This window comes from Phasianus colchicus, chromosome 38 (assembly GCF_987193195.1).
Source record: "Phasianus colchicus chromosome 38, bPhaCol1.hap1.1, whole genome shotgun sequence".
NCBI lineage: Eukaryota > Metazoa > Chordata > Aves > Galliformes > Phasianidae > Phasianus > Phasianus colchicus.
Window position 1 is genome coordinate 1,575,470 of NC_143473.1, and position 19,763 is coordinate 1,595,232.

At 63.2% G+C, this 19,763-nt stretch overlaps 1 protein-coding gene and 1 long non-coding RNA gene across 2 annotated transcripts; both read left to right on the plus strand.

Moving 5' to 3' along the window:
• Positions 1–5,880: 5,880 nt before the first annotated feature.
• On the plus strand, positions 5,881–10,309 carry LOC149913381 (uncharacterized). The gene is made up of 3 exons (XR_016461288.1): positions 5,881–6,033; positions 10,087–10,131; positions 10,241–10,309. It is a non-coding gene; the product is annotated as an uncharacterized LOC149913381 (long non-coding RNA).
• Positions 10,310–11,312: 1,003 nt separating this feature from the next.
• Positions 11,313–19,743, plus strand: RTN2 (reticulon 2). Its single transcript, XM_090129922.1, has 7 exons — positions 11,313–11,435; positions 13,552–13,759; positions 14,647–14,782; positions 17,058–17,127; positions 17,832–17,878; positions 18,994–19,052; positions 19,629–19,743. The coding sequence occupies exons 1-7, from the start codon at positions 11,423–11,425 to the stop codon at positions 19,669–19,671; spliced, it is 576 nt and encodes a 191-aa protein (XP_089986048.1). The 5' UTR covers positions 11,313–11,422; the 3' UTR covers positions 19,672–19,743.
• Positions 19,744–19,763: the final 20 nt, after the last annotated feature.

The window sequence follows — 19,763 nt, forward strand, 5'->3', positions numbered from 1 at the left end:
TACCCATAACCCCCCCCATGGCTGCCCCATAGCCCCCCCCCCAATACCCACAGCCCCCCCAAGACTGCCCTAAAGCCCCCCCCATACCCATCATAGCCCCCCCATGGCTGCCCCATAGCCCCCCCCATGGGAACCCCATAGCCCCCCCCCATACCCATAACCCCCCCCATGGCTGCCCTATAGCACCCCCCATACCCATAGCCCCCCCCATGGGTACCCATAGCCCCCCCCCATACCCATCATAGCCCCCCCATGAGTACCCATAGCCCCCCCATGGCTGCCCTATAGCCCCCCCATACCCCCCTGCATGGGTACCCATAGCCCCCCCCCATACCCATAACCCCCCCCATGGCTGCCCCATAGCCACCCCCATACCCATAGCCCCCCCATGGCTGCCCCATAGCCCCCCCATATCCATAGCCCCCCCATGGGTACCCGTAGCCCCCCCCCATACCCATAGCACCCCCATGGCTGCCCCACAGCCCCCCCCATGGGAACCCCATAGCCCCCCCATACCCATAACCCCCCCCATGGCTGCCCCATAGCCCCCCCCATACCCATAACCCCCCCCATGGATGCCCTATAGCACCCCCCATACCCATAGCCCCCCCCATGGGTACCCATAGCCCCCCCCCATACCCATCATAGCCCCCCCATGGGTACCCCATAGCCCCCCCATGGCTGCCCCAAAGCCCCCCCCCATACCCATAGACCCCCATGGCTGCCCCATAACCCCCCATACCCCCCCCCAACCCCCTCCATTCACCTCCCTCCATTATTGCCCCCCCCCTCCAACATTTTAAACCCCCCCCCGCCCCCCCCCCCCCCCCAACCTGCTGATCCGGCTGCATTTTCCTCCCCACCAGCCGGAAGGATCCGTTCCCTTGATGGTGGTAGAGCTGCACGCAGCTGGGGGTGTGCGGCCCCCCCCCCGCAGCCACCCACTGCTTTTGGCTCTCATCGTATTGCAGCACCGTCGCACGGGCGCTGCACAGCACCGTTTCGCTGCGGGGGGCGGGGACACGCACACGATTTGGGGCGGGGGGGGGGGGGTCACCCCCATTATAGGAACCCAACTCCTTTCGTTATCAGCGCGCTGGCCCTTTAAGAGACCCCCTCCCATAGTGGGTGACCCCCCCATAGGAAGCGAACCCATAAATAAGGGGAATTGGGGGGGGGGGAGCATGGACCCCCCCCCCCAATGGGTGACCCCCCCCCCCCAATAAGAACTCGTAAGTGTGGGGGGGGGCAATGGGGGGGCCATGATTCCCCCCTCCCCCCCCATAGGAACCTGTAATGTAAGGGGGGGCCGGGCACAGACCCCCCCCCCCCATGGGTGACCCCCCCCCCCCCCCCCCAATAGAAACTCATAAGTGGGGGAGGGGAGGGGGAATGGGGCCCCCCCAATGGGTGACCCCCCCCCCAAAGGAACTCGTAATGTGGGGGGGGGGGAATGGACCCCCCCATGGGTGACCCCCCCCCAGTAGAAACTCATAAGTGGGGGGGGGGGGAGGGGGAATGGACCCCCCCCCCCATAGGCACTCATAATGTGGGGGGGGGGGGCCATGGACCCCCCCCAATAGGAACCTAGGGGTGTGTGCCCCCCCCCACAACCCCTAGCCATGACCCCCCCTCAAAATAAGGACCGATGTGGGGGGGGGGGGTTACTCCTCCCAACCACCCCCCCCCAAAAAAAATTACTTCTCCCATCTGCCCCCCCCCATTTCCACCTACTGGGGGGGGGGGAGGAAACCCCAAACCCTCTGCAGTTCCCCATTCCCACGCTGCCCCCCCCCCTTTTTTTTTTTTTTTGTTCCCCCCCCCCCCAACGTTTTCCTTCCTCTTCCCAACGGCTGTGGGCGGAGACATCCGGGGGGGGGGCGGGGTTTTTATCGACCCTACATAAACTCTGCCCCCCCCCCCCCCTCCCGGAACTCATTCCAATAAGGAAACAGAGGCGCTGGGCGGGGGGGGGGGGTCCCTGTGTGTGTCCCCCCCCCAGTGACCCCCACTGCCATCCCAGTACCCCTCCCAGTGCTCCCAGTAATCCCAGTGCCCCCCCCAGTAACCCCCAATGCCCCCCCCCGGTGCTCCCAGTAACCCCAGTGCCCCCCCCAGTGCCCCCCCTTGCTCCCAGTAGCCCCCCCAGTAACCCCCAATGCCCCCCCCCAGTGCTCCCAGTAACCCCAGTGCCCCCCCCAGTACCCTCCCAGTAACCGCCAGTGCTCCCAGTAACCACCAGTGTCCCCCCCCCAGTGCCCCCCCTTGCTCCCAGTAGCCCCCCCAGTAACCCCCAGTGCCACCCCAGTGCTCCCAGTAACCCCAGTGCCCCCCCAGTACCCTCCCAGTAACCCCCAGTGCTCCCAGTAACCACCAGTGTCCCCCCCCCAGTGCCCCCCCTTGCTCCCAGTAGCCCCCCCAGTAACCCCCAGTGCCCCCCCCAGTGCTCCCAGTAACCCCAGTACCCCCCCCAATGCCCCCCAGTGCTCCCAGTAAGCCCAGTGCCCCCCCCAGTACCCTCCCAGTAACCCCCAGTGCCCCCCCCCGTGCTCCCAGTAACCACCAGTGCCCCATCCCAGTGCCCCCCCTTGCTCCCAGTAGCCCCCCCAGTAACCCCCAATGCCCCCCCAGTGCTCCCAGTAACCCCAGTGCCCCCCCCAGTACCCTCCCAGTAACCCCCAGTGCTCCCAGTAACCACCAGTGCCCCCCCAGTAACCTCCAGTGCCCCCCCAGTACCCCCCCAGTAACCCCCAGTGCCCCCCAGTGCTCCCAGTAACCCCACTGCCCCCCCCAGTACCCTCCCAGTAACCCCCAGTGCTCCCAGTAACCACCAGTGTCCCCCCCAATGCCCCCCCCCAGGGCTCCCAGTAACCCCCAGTGCCCCCCCAGTAACCTCCAGTGCCCCCAGTGCCCCCCCAGTGCCCCCCCAGTGCTCCCAGTAACCCCAGTGCCCCCCCCAGTACCCTCCCAGTAACTCCCAGTGCCCCCCCCCAGTGTCCCCCCTTGCTCCCAGTAGCCCCCCCAGTAACCCCCAGTGCCCCCCCAGTGCTCCCAGTAACCCCAGTGCCCCCCCCAGTACCCTCCCAGTAACCCCCAGTGCTCCCAGTAACCCCCAGTGCCCCCCCAGTAACCTCCAGTGCCCCCAGTGCCCCCCCAGTGCCCCCCCAGTGCTCCCAGTAACCCCAGTGCCCCCCCCAGTAACCCCCGTGCCCCCCCAGTGCCCCCCCAGCGTCCCCCCCACTGTTCCCATTAACCCCCCCCCGGTGCCACCCCAGTTCCCCCCCCAGTGCCCTCCAGTTGCCCCCCCAATATTCCCAGTATCCCCCCCCCCACCTACTCCCTGTGCCCCCCCCCAATATCCTTCCCCCCCCCCCATACACCCGTACCCCCCCAGTGCTATTCTGACCCCTCCATACAAACGGAAACCCCCCCAGATTTCCCCCCCCCATATAATTACGACCCCCCCCCAGGTGCCCACCCCCCCCCTCCTATACAATTACGACCCCCCCCCCCGAGCTCCGTATCCAACCCCTCCAGCCCACCTCATTGCCGCCAGCGGTGCCTATGGGGCCGGGCCGGGCCCTTCCGGGGGGGGGAAATGGGGCGGGGGGGGCCGGAATGGGGCGGGGGGGGAAGAAAGGGAACGGAGGGGGGGGGGGGGGGAAAGGACCGAACGGGCGCGACCTCGTGGCCACGCCCCCCCGCCCCGCCTAGCCACGCCCACTCCGTGAGGCCACGCCCCCCTCTGTGTGTGTCTTGTTGGATAAGCCACGCCCCTCTTTCGGTTCTTAAAGGGGCGATGGAGGATGGTGGGGCCCACTGCGGGGTGCGGGGATACTGGAACTCCCCTGTATGCTCCCAGTACTCCCAGTATGGCTTAGAGCCCCCCCAGTATGACTCGGAACCCCCCCGCTGTGCTCCCAGTGCCCCCAGTGTGGCCCTCAGTGTCACCAGTATGGCTCAGAACTCTCCCAGTGTAAGTCAGAGACGAGCCATTCTGTGGTCACTGGGAGAACTCAGAGCCATACTGGGATGTACTGGGGGGGACACTGAGCCATAATGGGGAGAACTGGGATGTACTGGGGGGGCTCTATTCCATACTGGGGTGTACTGGGGGGCACTGAGCCATACTGGAGGGCACTGGGATGTACTGGGGAGGCCATACTGGGGGGCACTGGGATGTACTGGGGGGGCTCTATTCCATACTGGGGTGAACTGGGGGGGCACTGAGCCATACTGGAGGGCACTGGGATGCACTGGGGGGGCTGTAAGCCGTACTGGGGCCACTGGGGGGGGTCAAAGACATACTGGGGGGGCTGTAAGCCATACTGGGGGACACTGGGGGGGGTCTCTGAGTCATACTGGGGAGCACTGGGGGGGCTCTGAGCCATACTGGAGGGCACTGGGAAGCACTGGGGGGACCCTAAGTCATACTGGGGGACACTGGGGGAGCTGTAAGCCATACTGGAGGACACTGGGGGGGCTCTGAGCCATACTGGGAGGCACTGGGGGGAGCTCCTAAAACATACTGGGAGGGCTCTAAGCCATACTGGGAGGCACTGGGGGGACTGTAAGCCATACTGGGGGGTCTCTATGCCATACTGGGGGGCACTGGGATGCACTGGGGGGGCTGTAAGCCATACTGGGGGACACTGGGGGGAGCCTAAGTCATACTGAGGGGTCTCTATGCCATACTGGGGGGCACTGGAATGTACTGGGGGGGCTGTAATCCATACTGGGAGGCATTGGGGGGGCCCTAAGCCATACTGGGAGGAACTGGGGGGGCTCTGAACCATACTGGAGGGCAGTGGGGGGGCTCTGAACCACACTGGAGGGCAGTGGGGGGGCTCTGAGCCATACTGGGGGGCACTGGGGGGTCTCTATGCCATACTGGGAGGCACTGGGGGGGCCCTAAGCCATACTGGGAGGCACTGGGGGGTCTCTATGCCATACTGGGGGGCACCGGGGGGGCCCTAAGCCATACTGGGAGGAACTGGGGTGCTCTGAACCATACTGGGGGGCACTGGGGGGGCCTTAAGCCATACTGGGAAGCACTGGGGGGGCTCTGAACCACACTGGAGGGCAGTGGGGGGGCTCTGAGCCATACTGGGGGGCACTGGGGGGTCTCTATGCCATACTGGGAAGCACTGGGGGGGTTCTGAACCATACTGGAGGGCAGTGGGGGGGCTCTGAGCCATACTGGGGGGCACCGGGGGGTCTCTAATCCATATTGGAGGGCACTGGGGGGGCCCTAAGCCATACTGGGAGGCATTGGGGGGGCCTTAAGCCATACTGGGAGGAACTGGGGTGCTCTGAACCATACTGGGGGGTACCGGGGGGGCCCTAAGCCATACTGGGGGGCACTGGGGGGTCTCTATGCCATACTGGGGGGCACCGGGGGGGCCCTAAGCCATACTGGGAGGAACTGGGGGGGCTCTGAACCATACTGGAGGGCAGTGGGGGGGCTCTGAGCCATACTGGGGAGCACTGGGGGGTCTCTATGCCATACTGGGAGGCACTGGGGGGGCCCAAAGCCATACTGGGGAGCACTGGGGGGTCTCTATGCCATACTGGGAGGCACTGGGGGGGCCCAAAGCCATACTGGGGAGCACTGGGGGGTCTCTATGCCATACTGGGAGGCACTGGGGGGGCCCAAAGCCATACTGGGGGGCACTGGGGGGGCCCTAAGCCATACTGGGGGGCACCGGGATGCACAGGGGCGGGGCCGGGGGGGGGGGGGGGGAGGAGGTGGGGAGGGGGAGATATGGGAGAGGTGGAGCCCCCCGTGTCCCCGCCCCCCACCCTTCTGTTGGCCCCGCCCCCCTCTCCCCGTGTGCCCCCCCCACCCACCACCTTTTCCATCCCTCCCCCCCCCCCCCCCCATCATCGCCACCGCCCTTTGTCCGCCGCCGCCTCTCCGTTCCCCGCGATGGCGCCGCGGTGATGCCCGGGGGGGGCCCGGAGCCTGAAGCCCGATGCGGGGGGGGCCGTTATGGGGCAGGTCCTGGGCTTCGGCCACTGCAGTACGGAGCGGTGCGGGGAGGGGGGGGGGGGGGGGAGGAGGAGATGGTTGGGGGGTTATAGGGGATATAAGGGGGGGATGGGGGGGGTATAGGGGGATATGGGGGGATGCTGGGGGTGGGGGGATGGGGGATATGGGGGGGGGTGTAGGGGATATGGGGGATGCTGGGGGTGGGGGGATATAGGGGATGGGAGATATAGGGAGATACGGGGGGATGCTGGGGGGATATGGGGGATATAGGGGATATAGGGGGGATGCTGGGGGAGGGGGGTATAGGGGATGGGGGATATAGGGGGATATGGGGGGATGCTGAGGGGATATGGGGGATATAGGGGATATAGGGGGGATGCTGGGGGTGGGGGGATATAGGGGATGGGGGATATAGGGAGATACGGGGGGATGCTGGGGGGATATGGGGGATATAGGGGGATATGGGGGGATGCTGGGGGGAATAGGGGATGGGGGATATGGAGGATGGGGGATATAGGGGAAATAGAGGGATATGGGGGGATGCTGGGGGTGGGGGGGTATAGGGGATGGGGGATATAGGGGGATATGGGGGGATATGGGGGATATAGGGGATATAGGGGATATGGGGGGATGCTGGGGGGATATAGGGAGTATTGGGGGATGCTGGGGGATATTGGGGGATGCTGGGGGGTATAGGGGATGGGGGATATAGGGGATGGGGGATATAGGGGTTATAGGGGGATATGGGGGGATGCTGGGGGGAATAGGGGATGGGGGATATAGGGGATGGGGGATATGGGGGGATATGGGGGAGCGGGGATATAGGGAGATACGGGGGGATGCTGGGGGGATATGGGGGATATAGGGGATATAGGGGGATATGGGGGGATGCTGGGGGCGGGGGGGTATAGAGGATGGGGGATATGGGGGAGGATATAGGGGGATATGGGGGGATGCTGGGGGTGGGGGGATATAGGGGATGGGGGATATAGGGAGATATGGGGGGATGCTGGGGGGATATGGGGGATATAGGGGATATGGGGGGATGCTGGGGGGATATGGGGGGAATAGGGGATGGGGGATATAGGGGATGGGGGATATAGGGGATATAGGGGGATATGGGGGCATGCTGGGGGGATATGGGGGATATAGGGGATATAGGGGATATGGGGGGATACTGGGGGGATATGGGGGATATAGGGGGATATGGGGGAGGGGGATATAGGGGGATATGGGGGGATGCTGGGGCCGGGGGGGTATAGAGGATGGGGGATATGGGGGAGGGGGATATAGGGGATATAGGGGGATATGGGGGGATGCTGGGGGTGGGTGGATATAGGGGATATAGGGGGATATTGGGGGATGCTGGGGGTGGGGGGATGGGGGATATGGGGGGGGATATAGGGGATATGGGGGATGCTGGGGGTGGGGGGGTATAGGGGATGGGGGATATAGGGGATATAGGGGGATATGGGGGGATATGGGGGATACAGGGGATATAGGGGATATGGGGGGATGCTGGGGGAGGGGGGATATAGGGGGATATAGGGGCATGCTGGGGGTATATGGGGGATATAGGGGATATAGGGGGATATGGGGGGATGCTGGGGGGAATAGGGGATGGGGGATATGGAGGATGGGGGATATAGGGGAAATAGAGGGATATGGGGGGATGCTGGGGGGTATAGGGGATGGGGGATATGGGGGGATATGGGGGATATAGGGGATATGGGGGGATGCTGGGGGGAATAGGGGATGGGGGATATAGGGGATATAGGGGATATGGGGGCATGCTGGGGGTGGGGGGATATAGGGGATGGGGGATATAGGGGGTATAGGGGGATATGTGGGGATGCTGGGGGGATATAGGAGATGGGGGATATGGGGGGGGATAGGGGATGGGGATATAGGGGATATAGGGGGATATGGGGGGATGCTGGGGGGGTATAGGGGATGGGGGATATAGGGGATATAGGGCATATAGGGGGTTTCGGGGGGTGCTGAGGGGGATATAGGGGATGGGGGGTATAGGGGATATAGGGGGATATGGGGAGGTGCTGGGGGGGTATAGGGGGTGGGGGTATAGGGGATATAGGGGGATATGGGGGGGGCGTATAGGGGATGGGGGATATGGGGGATATAGGGGGATATGGGGGAATGCTGGGGGATATGGGGGAATCCTGGGGGGTATAGCAGATGGGGGATATAGGGAATGGGGGATATGGGGGATATAGGGGATATAGGGGGATATGGGGGGATGCTGGGAGTGGAGTTGTATGGGGCTGGGGGATATAGGGGATATAGGGGGGATATGGGGGGGTACTGAGGGTGGGGGGGTATAGGGGATGGGGGATATGGGGGGGATATAGGGGGGAAGCTGGGGAGTATAGGGGCTGGGGGATATAGGGGATATAGGGGATATAGGGGGATATGGGGGGAAGCTGAGGGTGGGGGGGTGTATAGGGGATGGGGGATATAGGAGATATAGGGGGGATATGGGGGGGTATGGGGATATAGGAGGTATAGGGGGATATGGGGGGGTATAGGGGGTATGGGGGGGATATGGGGATATAGGAGGTATAGGGGGATATGGGGGGGTATAGGGGGGCATGGGGGGATGGAGGGGGTGGGGGAGTGTAGGGAATGGGGGATATGGGGGCTTATAGGGGATATAGGGGGTATAGGGGGATATGGGGGGGTAGAGGGGGTGGGGGACATAGGGGATGGGGGATATGGGAGGGATATAGGGGGGATGCTGGGGGGGTTATAGGGGAGGGGGGGTGTAGGGGGATATAGGGGAATATAGGGGGGTAAAGGGGGTGGGGGGTTATAGGGGATGGGGGATGTAGGGTCTAGAGAGAGAGAAGGGGGGGCTGGGGGGGGTCTAGGGGGGCAATGGGGAGCACTGGGGGAGCTGTAAATCGTACTGGGAGGCACTGGGGGTACTGGGGGGGGCTCTGAGTTATACCAGGGGTAGTGGGGGGGGCTCTAAGCCATACTGGGAGGCACTGGGATGTACTGGGGGGGCTGTAAGCTAAACTGGGGGGCACTGGGATGTACTGGGGGGGCTCTAAGCCATACTGGGATGCAGTGGGGGGGCTCTAAGCTAAACTGGGGGCACTGGGATGTATTGGGGGGGGCTCTAAGCTAAACTGGGGGCCATTGGGATGTACTGGGGGGGCTGTAAGCCATACTGGGAGGCAGTGGGGGGGGGTTTAAGCTAAACTGGGGGCACTGGGATGTATTGGGGGGGCTCTAAGCTAAACTGGGGGCACTGGGATGTATTGAGGGGGGCTGTAAGCCATACTGGGAGGCACTGGGATGTACTGGGGGGGCTCTAAGCCATACTGGGGGGAAGTGGGGGGGCTTTAATCTAAACTGGGGGCACTGGGATGTACTGGGGGGGCTCTAAGCCATACTGGGATGCAGTGGGGGGGCTCTAAGCTAAACTGGGGGGCAGTGGGGGGGCTTTAAGCTAAACTGGGGGCACTGGGATGTATTGGGGGGGGCTCTAAGCTAAACTGGGGGGCACTGGGATGTACTGGGGGGGCTGTAAGCCATACTGGGAGGCACTGGGATGTACTGGGGGGGCTCTAAGCCATACTGGGGGGAAGTGGGGGGGCTTTAATCTAAACTGGGGGCACTGGGATGTACTGGGGGGGCTCTAAGTCATACTGGGAGGCAGTGGGGGGGGCTTTAAGCTAAACTGGGGGCACTGGGATGTACTGGGGGGGCTCTAAGCCATACTGGGGGGCACTGGGATGTACTGGGGGGGCTGTAAGCCATACTGGGGGGCACTGGGATGTACTGGGGGGGCTCTAAGCCATACTGGGATGCAGTGGAGGGGCTCTAAGCCATACTGGGGGGCAGTGGGATGTACTGGGGGGGCTGTAAGCTCTACGGGGGGGGCACATATGAGGGGATACAGAGGAGTAGTAACAGGGGGTGCAAGTTTGGGGGAAACCCACTTTATTATTTTTCTTAGGGGGGGGGGGCAGAAATAGGGATGCTCCCCTCCCCCCCTGCCCCCCCCCCCATTGTATCCCATTGCCATCTTTGTGTCCCCCCCCCATAAAATAACCCCAAACCCACAGAAGAAGCTCCATCCACCGCCTCCACCACTCCGGATTCCACGGAGGGTGAGACCCCCCCCCCCAAATTGTGGGGTTAATATTGGAAGGGGAAGCATAAAGTGACCCCCCCTCCAACTAAATAACCCCCCCCCCCCCCAAAAAAAAAAAAAATAAGGTGGTCCCGAGGAGCCGGATTTCCCCGAGCTGCAGGCAGCGCAGCCCCCCCCCGAGGAAGAGGAGGAGGACGATGAAGACGTGGGGGGGGCACTGTTGGAAGGGGGGGGGCGGCGCGGACCCCCCCTCAGGGAACTCACCTTTTCCTACATTGCCTTCGCTGGAGGTGGTGGGGGGTCCCGTCGGGGTCGTCCACCACCCCCCCCACACCGTCTAAGCTCCGGATCGGTGCCCCCCCCCCATTTTCGGGGGCAGGACCCCCGCGGTGCTGCTCGTGGACCCCCCCTCCACCCCCCCACGGTGAAGCGTGGACCCCCCCAACCCCCCCAATCAGAGGGGCAACAGGGGGTGGGGGCACCAATCATAACGGGGGTGGGGGGCACCGGGCTCAGGGAGCCCCCGATGAGCAGAGGTATGGAGGGGGGGGGGGATTTGTGGGGGGGGGGCAGGAGATGGGGGGGCCATGGGGGGGTCTCTATGATGGGGGGAGCAATGAGGGATCCTATATTGGGGAGGGGGTGCATGGGGGGGGCACTTAGGGAGGATGTGTGGTGGAGGGGGGGGGGCTATGATGGGGGGGGCATTCATTTTGGGGGGGGGAGGTGAGGTTTGGGGGGGGGGGGCTTCTATGGAGGGGGGTTATGGGGGGGGGGATCTGTGATGGGGGGAGTAATGAGAGTTCCTAAATTGGGGGGGGGGTTCCTATGGTGGGAGGGTTTTATATGGGGGGGGACAATGGGGGGGGTCTTATGATGGGGTCACCCCGCTTTGGGGGGGCTCTGGGTAACCTGACGGGGGGGGGGGGGGGGTCCCAGGTGCCCCCCCCCTCAATTTGTGTCCTTCTCCCCCACAGCCCCACCTGCACACATCCCCCCCCGCCCTCTCCCCCCCCCACCCCCAGGGATCACCGCCGGATCTCCATTCACCGAACCCCCCCCAGACCCCCCCATTAATCCGGAGCCCCCCCCGACCCCCCCGGACCAATCGGGGAGCGAAGTTTTGGGTGAGCACCAATCAGAGCACAGGGATTCGTCCCAGGGGGGGTAAAGGGGGGGGGGGGGGACAGGAATCCGGTTGCAGGGAGGGGCGGCACTGGTGGCTAAAAATAGGGGGGGGCCCCGCAGTGACCCCCCCCCCACACACACACATACAGCCCCCAAGGCAGATCAGCACTGCAGGCACCATGGAGGGGAAAGGTGGGAGATGGGGGGGGTGGGAGACCCCCCCCCCCCCCCACTTTGGAACTGGGGAGGGGGGGGCACTGGGAGGGAGTGGGGGGGAGGGCACTGGGAGAGACGGGGGGGCACTGGGATATAATGGGGGGGCACTGGGAGGGAGTGGGGGGGGGCACTGGGAGAGACGGGGGGCCACTGGGATATAATGGGGGGGCATTATGGGGTAATGGGGGGCACTGGGAGTGGGGGGGGCACTGGGATATAATGGGGAGGGACTGGGAGGGAGTGGGGGGGGCACAGGGATATAATGGGGGGGCACTGGGAGTGGGGGGGCACTGGGATATAATGGGGGGCACTGGAAGTGGGGGGGGGCACTGGGATATAATGGGGGGCACTGGGAGTGGGGGGGGCACTGGGATATAATGGGGGGCACTGGGAGTGGGGGGGGCACTGGGATATAATGGGGGGGGACTGGAAGTGGGGGGGGGCACTGGGATATAATGGGGGGCACTGGGAGTGGGGGGGGCACTGGGATATAAGTGGGGGGACTGGGAGGGAGTGGGGGGGCACTGGGATATAATGGGGGGGCACTGGGAGTGGGGGGGCACTGGGATATAATGGGGGGGCACTGGGAGTGGGGGGGGCACTGGGATATAATGGGGGGGCACTGGGATATAATGGGGGGCACTGGGAGTGGGGGGGGCACTGGGATATAAGTGGGGGGACTGGGAGGGAGTGGGGGGGCACTGGGATATAAGGGGGGGGCATTGGAGTGGAACTGGGAGGTAATGGGGGGCACTGGGACGGACTGGGAGCAACTGGGACTTATGGGGGGAGGCACTGGGACCCATTGGGGTGACTTGGGGGGGGGTACTGGGAGTAACTGGGAGCAACTGGGAGCCATTGGAACCAATGGGGTGTGGCACTGGGAACAATAGGGTGACGTTGGACTGGGGGCACTTGTGGGGCACTGGGACCAACTGGGGGCTACTGGGAACACTGGGGCACGTTGGGGTGATTTGGAGGGTGAATACTGGGATGTACTGGGATGAACTGGGATGAACTGGGACACTGGGGGGCAACTGGGACCAACTGGGACTCACCAATGGGGTGACATTGGATTGGGGACACCTGGGGGACACTGGGACGAACTGGGACCAACTGGGGGGCACTGGGACCTACTGGGATGACCTGGATGTGGGGCACTGGGATCAACTGGGAGCAACTGGGAGCAACTGGGAGCAACTGGGAACAACTGGGACTCATTGCAACCAATGGAGCACAGCACTGGGACCAGTAGGGTGGCATTGGGTTGGGGGCATTTTGGGGGCACTGGGACCCATTGGGGTGACGTGGAGGTGGGGCACTGGGACCAACTGGGACACCTGGGGGGCAACTGGGACCAACTGGGAGCAACTGGGACCCATTGCAACCAATGGAGCGCAGCACTGGGAGCAGTAGGGTGGCATTGGGTTGGGGGCATTTTGGGGGCACTGGGACCAACTGGGGGGCACTGGGACCCATTGGGGTGACATGGAGGTGGGGCACTGGGACCAACTGGGACCAACTGGGACCAACTGGGACACTGGCTTGCAACTGGGGGCAACTGGGACTCATTGCAACCAATGGAGCGCAGCACTGGGAGCAGTAGGGTGGCATTGGGTTGGGGGCATTTTGGGGGCACTGGGACCAACTGGGGGGCACTGGGAACACTGGGGTGTGTTGGGGTGATTTGGAAGGAGAATACTGGGATGTACTGGGATCAACTGGGACCGACTGGGACACTGGGGGGCAACTGGGGGCAACTGGGACTCATTGCAACCAATGGAGCGCAGCACTGGGACCAGTAGGGTGGCATTGGGTTGGGGGCATTTTGGGGGCACTGGGACAAACTGGGGGGCACTGGGACCCATTGGGGTGACGTGGAGGTGGGGCACTGGGACCAACTGGGACCGACTGGGACACTGGGGGTGCAAACTGGGATGCACTGGGACCCATTGCAACCAATGGAGCGCAGCACTGGGAGCAGTGGGGCGACATCAGATGGGTGACACTCGGGGGTCAGTGGTGGGGCACCGGGACCCCCTGTAACCCCCCCCCCCCCCCTTAATTTGTCCCCCCCCCCTTTTTGGAGCAGTGTGGGAGCTGCTGCTGTGGCGCTGGCCGTGCCGCTCGGCGCTGGCACTGCTGGGGACGTTGGGGACATTGGGTCTGGTGGCCCGGTACAGCGTGGTGGCCGTGGGGGCTTACGGGGCGCTGGCGGTGCTGGGGGTCACCGTCCCCATAAAGCTGCACCGGGTGGCACTGAGGGCTTTGAGGAGGGGACAACCCGAGGGTGAGGGGAGGTGAGTGACAACCGGGGGGCTGCTGGGGGTCCCTGAACCCCGAGGGGGTGGGGGGTCCCTGGTGTCCCCATCCCTGTGGTATATGGTGTCCCTTGGGTGCCCCTGTCCATGGGTGTCCCCTCCTGTCCCCACCTTCATGGCATTTGGTGTCCCTTGGGTGCCCCTGTCCATGGGTGTCCCCCTCCTGGCCCCTGGGTGTCCCCTCCTGGCCCCAAGATATGGGGTGTCCCTATGGGTGTCCCCTCCTGTCCCCACCTTCATGGCATTTGGTGTCCCTTGGGTGCCCCTGTCCATGGGCGTCCCCCTCCTGGCCCCTGGGTGTCCCCTCCTGTCCCCATCTTTATGGCATTTGGTGTCCCCTCTTGTCCCCAAGGGTGTTCCTGATGTCCCCAGATATGGGGTGTCCCTATGGGTGTCCCTGCTGTCACAATTCCCATGGCATTTGGTGTCCCTTGGGTGTCCCTGTCCCCGGCTGTGTCCCCTCCTGTCCCCATCCCCATAGCATTTGGTGTCCCCTGGGTGTCCCCTCCTGTCCCCAAGATATGGGGTGTCCCTATGGGTGTCCCTGCTGTCCCCATCCCCATAGCATTTGGTGTCCTCTCCTGTCCTCAAGGGTGTCCCCGATGTCCCCAAGATACGGGGCAGCCTTCCTGCCCCCATCCCTCTGGCATTCGGTGTCCCTTCTCGTCCACAGAGGTGTCCCTGCTGTCCCATCCCTATGGCATTTGGTGTCCCCTGGCTGTCCCCTGGCTGTCCCTTCTGTCCCCATGGCACTGGGTTTCCCTTGGCATCGCTGTCCCCATGTCATGAGGTGTCCCCACATCCCGGGCTGCTCTGCCTCCTGATGTCCCCCCGGTGTCCCCCCGATGTCCCCACAATGTCCCCAGGGTTCCTCCATGCGCTGTGGGGCTGAGCACGGAGCAGCAGCAGCGTTGGGCGCAGCGCATCGCCCGGCACCTGGTGGCTGCCACCCGCACCCTCACCCGCCTCTTCCTCGTCCACAGCCTCCCAGAGTCCCTCAAGGTGACATTGGGGTCGTGGGGGGAGTTGGGGTCGTGGGGACACTGGGGGGTGTTTGGGTCATGGGGACATTGGGAGACATGAGGGGACATTGGGGTCATGGGGAGAGTTGGGGTCATGGGGACATTGGGGGACATGAGGGGACATTGGGGTCGTGGGGACACTGGGGGGTGTTTGGGTCATGGGGACATTGGGAGACATGAGGGGACACTGGGGTCATGGGGACACTGGGGGGTGTTTGGGTCATGGGGACATTGGGGGACATGAGGGGACATTGGGGTCATGGGGACACTGGGGGGTGTTTGGGTCATGGGGACATTGGGAGACATGAGGGGACATTGGGGTCATGGGGAGAGTCGGGATCATGGGGACACTGGGAGGTGTTGAGGTCATGGGGACACTGGGAGACACAAGGGGACATTGGGGTCATGAGGGGAGTTGGGGTCATGGGGACATGAGGGGACATTGGGGTCATGGGGGGAGTTGGGGTCATGGGGAGAGTTGGGGTTATGGGGACACTGGGGGACACTAGGGTCATGGGGGAGAGTTGGGGGTGTTGGGGTCGTGGGGGGAGTTGGGGTCATGGGGACACTGGGAGACATGAGGGGACATTGGGGTCATGGGAAGAGTTGGGGTCATGGGGACATGAGGGGACATTGGGGTCGTGGGGGGGAGTCGGGATCATGGGGACACTGGGAGGTGTTGAGGTCATGGGGACACTGGGAGACACGAGGGACATTGGGGTCATGGGGGGGAGTTGGGGTCATGGGGAAGAGTTGGGGACATGGGGACACTGGGGGACATTGGGGTCATGGGGAGAGTTGGGGTCATGGGGACACTGGGGGACATTGGGGTCATGGGGGAGAGTTGGGGTCATGGGGGAATTTGGGGTCATGGGGACACTGGGGGACATTGGGGTCATGGGGGAATTTGGGGTGTTTGGGTCATGGGGACATTGGGAGACATGAGGGGACATTGGGGTCATGGGGAGAGTTGGGGTCATGGGGACATGAGGGGACATTGGGGTCATAGGGAGAGTTGGGGTTGTGGGGGAGGCAGGGTCATGGGGACATTGGGGGACATTGGGGGACATGAGGGGACATTGGGGTCATGGGAGGAGTTGGGGTCATGGGGACATGAGGGGACATTGGGGTCATGGGGGGAGTCGGGATCATGGGGACACTGGGAGGTGTTGAGGTCATGGGGACACTGGGAGACACGAGGGACATTGGGGTCATGGGGGGGAGTTGGGGTCATGGGGAAGAGTTGGGGACATGGGGACACTGGGGGACATTGGGGTCATGGGGAGAGTTGGGGTCATGGGGACACTGGGGGACATTGGGGTCATGGGGGAGAGTTGGGGTCATGGGGGAATTTGGGGTCATGGGGACACTGGGGGACATTGGGGTCATGGGGGAATTTGGGGTGTTTGGGTCATGGGGACATTGGGAGACATGAGGGGACATTGGGGTCATGGGGGAGAGTTGGGGTCATGGGGACACTGGGGGACATTGGGGTCATGGGGAGAATTGGGGGTCATGGGGACACTGGGGGGTGTTTGGGTCATGGGGACGTTGGGAGACATGAGGGGACATTGGGGTCATGGGGAGAGTTGGGGTCGTGGGGACATGAGGGGACACTGGGGTCATGGGGGAATTTGGGGTCTTTGGGTCATGGGGACATTGGGGTCATGGGGGCTGTCAGGGTAATGGGGACATCGGGGGGATGTTTGGGTCATGAGGGGACATTGGGGTCATGGGGGTGTTGAGGTCATGGGGACATGAGGGGACATTGGGGTCATGGGGGAGCGTTGGGGTCATGGGGACGTTGGGGGTGTTGGGGTCGTGGGGGGAGTTGGGGTCATGGGGACACTGGGGGACATGAGGGGACATTGGGGTCATGGGGGGAGTTGGGGTCGTGGGGACATGAGGGGATATTGGGGTCATGGGGGGACATGGGGGGCTATAGGGAGACATTGGGGTCATGGGAGGCATTGGGGTCATGGGGGGAGTCGGGGTCATGGGGACATTGGGGGGCGTCGGGGTCATGGGGGGACATTGGGGTCATGGGGACGTTGGGGACATGTGGGGACTGTGGGAATATATGGGGGCAGTGGGGTCATGGGGGACATCAGGGGACACTGGGGTTATGGGGTCATGGGGATACGAGGGGGAATGGGGGACACTGGGGATATGGGGACAATATGGCGGCCATGGGGCGGTGCCGCCATGTTGGTGACGCTGTTGGTGACGCTGTTGGTGACACCGTCGGGTGGCAGCTGGCCTTCATGTTCTACCTGCTGACCTACGTGGGGGCCGTCTTCAATGGGGTGACGCTGCTCGGAGTGGGTACGGCGTGGGGACACGTGTGGGGTGGGGGGGTGTGGGGACATCGGGGACATGGGGGTGTGGGGGGTGGGGACACGGGGTGTGGGGACACTGGGACATGGGGATATGGGGTGTGGGGACATGGGGCCATTGGGATATGGGGACAATGGAGACACTGGGATATTGGGGACATTGGGTTATGGGGACATTGGGATATGTGGATATGGGGACATTGGGATATGGGGAAATGGGAACATTGGGATATCGGGACATTGGGGACATTGGGATATGGGGACATTGGGTTATGGGGACACTGGGATATGGGGAAATGGGAACATTGGGATATGGGGACATGGGGAGATGATGACATGGGGAGATGGGGACATTGGGATACGGGGACATGAGGAGATGATGACATTGGGATATGGGGACATTGGGATATGGGGACATTGGGTTATGGGGACATGGGGAGATGGGGACATTGGGATATGGGGACATTGGGTTATGGGGACATGGGGAGATGGGGAGATGGGGACATTGGGATATGGGGACATTGGGATATGTGGATACGGGGACATTGGGTTATGGGGACACTGGGGACACTGGGATACGGGGACACTGGGATATGGGGACATTGGGATATGGGGAGATGGGGACATTGGGTTATGGGGACATTGGGGACACTGGGATATGGGGACACAGCTGATGTCAGCCCTGCACTCCAGGTGTCATCTGCGCCTTCACCTTCCCTGTGCTCTACAAGCACCACCAGGTACAGACGTGGGGACATGGGGACACGGTGGGGACAGTGGGGACATTGGGGTGTGGGGACACGGGGAGGGGAAAGGAGGCAGGTGGGGGACGTGGGGACCTTTGGTTGTCACCAAATCGATGTCCCCAATGTCCTCAATCGTCCCCATTGACCCCAATGTCCCCCATGGACTCAACTGTCCCCACTGTGTCCCCATTGACCCCACTGCCCCCAATGTGTCCCCAATGTGTCCCCACTGTGCCCCAATATCCCCAATGTCCCCCAATGTCCCCATTGCCCCCGATGCCCCCACTGTCCCCATTGACCCCAATGTCCCCCAATGCCCCCACTGCCTCCATTTTGCCCCATTATCCCCATTGACCCCAATGTCCCCACTGACCCCACTGTCCCCATTGACCCCAACATCCCCCGTCCCCCACTGACCCCACTGCCCCCATTACCCTCAATTGTCCCTAATGTCCTCAATTGTCCCCGTTGACCCCAATGTCCCCATTGTGCCCCACTGACCCCAATATCCCCAATGCCCCCATTGTCCCCATTGTGCCCCAATGTCCCCATTGACCCTAATGTCCCCAATATCCCCAATGTCCCCATTATGCCCCAATATCCCCGATGTCCCCATTGACCCCAATGTCCCCAACGTCCCCATTGTGTCCCCACTGACCCCATTGTGTCCCAATGTCCCCAATGTTCCCATTGTGCCCCAATGTCCCCATTGACCCCACTGACCCCATTGTGACCCAATATCCTCAATATCCCCATTGACCCCAATGTCCCCAACATCCCCATTGTGTCCCCATTGACCCCAGTGTCCCCAATGTCCCCGTTGACCCCAATGTCCCCATTGACCCCAACGTCCCCAACATCCCCATTGTGTCCCCACTGACCCCAGTGTCCCCAATGTCCCCGTTGACCCCAATGTCCCCATTGTGCCCCAATGTCCCCATTGACCCCACTGACCCCATTGTGCCCCAATATCCTCAATGTCCCCATTGACCCCAGTGTCCCCAATGTCCCTGTTGACCCCAATGTCCCCATTGCCCCCAATGTCCCCAACACCCCCACTGCCCCCATTGTCCCCATTGTGCCCCAATGTCCCCCATGTCCCCCCCCAGGCGCGGATCGATCACTACATGAGTGCAGGGAGGAACCAACTGAGGCACCTCCGCGCCAGGTGAGGGGGTTTTGGGGTCCCCCCCCCACATTTGGGGTGTCCCCCCCCCTCCTTTCTGAGGTGTCCCCTCCACTTCTGGGGCTTTTGGGGTATCCCCAGGTTTATGGGATCCCAATGGGTTTTGGGATGCCCCCCCCCACTCTGGGTCCCCCATAATTTTGGGGTCCCCTCATGAGTTTGTCCTCCCCCCCCCACCAGGGTTTTGGGGTCCCTTATGGGCTTTGGGGTGTCCCCCCCATAATTATGGGGTCCCCCCAGGTTTATCCCCCTCCCCCCCCAGGCATTTGGGGTCCCCTTCCCCAGGTTCCCCCCCCAACCAAATTTAAGTTCCCCCTCCCCCCTCCACATGGTTATGGATTCCCCCCCCATCCAGATTTGGGGTCCCCCCATAGGTTTGTGTCCCCCCCCCTCCAATGGTTTTGGGGTCTCCTCCCTCAGGTTCCCCCCACCCTATAGTTACGGGTTCCCCCCCCAGATTTGGGGTCCCCCCCCCATGGTTTTGGGGTCCCCTATGGTTTTGAGGTGCCCCCCCCCCATTTTTGGAGTGCTCTGACCCCCCTCCCCCCCCATCTCCAGGCTCCGGGCTGCTCTCCCAAGTGCCAAAGCGAAGCCACAGTGACCCCCCCCCTGCCCCCCCCCCCTCACCCCGGGATGTCACCCGGTGGGGGGGGGTTGGGAGGTTCCCTCTACCCCCCCTCATTTTTGGGGGGT

Excerpts from the sequence above, each read along its gene's own strand:
- RTN2 (XM_090129922.1), top strand. Across the intron at positions 14,783-17,057 it reads GCCTCCCAGAGTCCCTCAAG|CTGGCCTTCATGTTCTACCT; the intron begins GTGACATTGGGG and ends GTCGGGTGGCAG. Across the intron at positions 17,879-18,993 it reads TGCTCTACAAGCACCACCAG|GCGCGGATCGATCACTACAT; the intron begins GTACAGACGTGG and ends GTCCCCCCCCAG.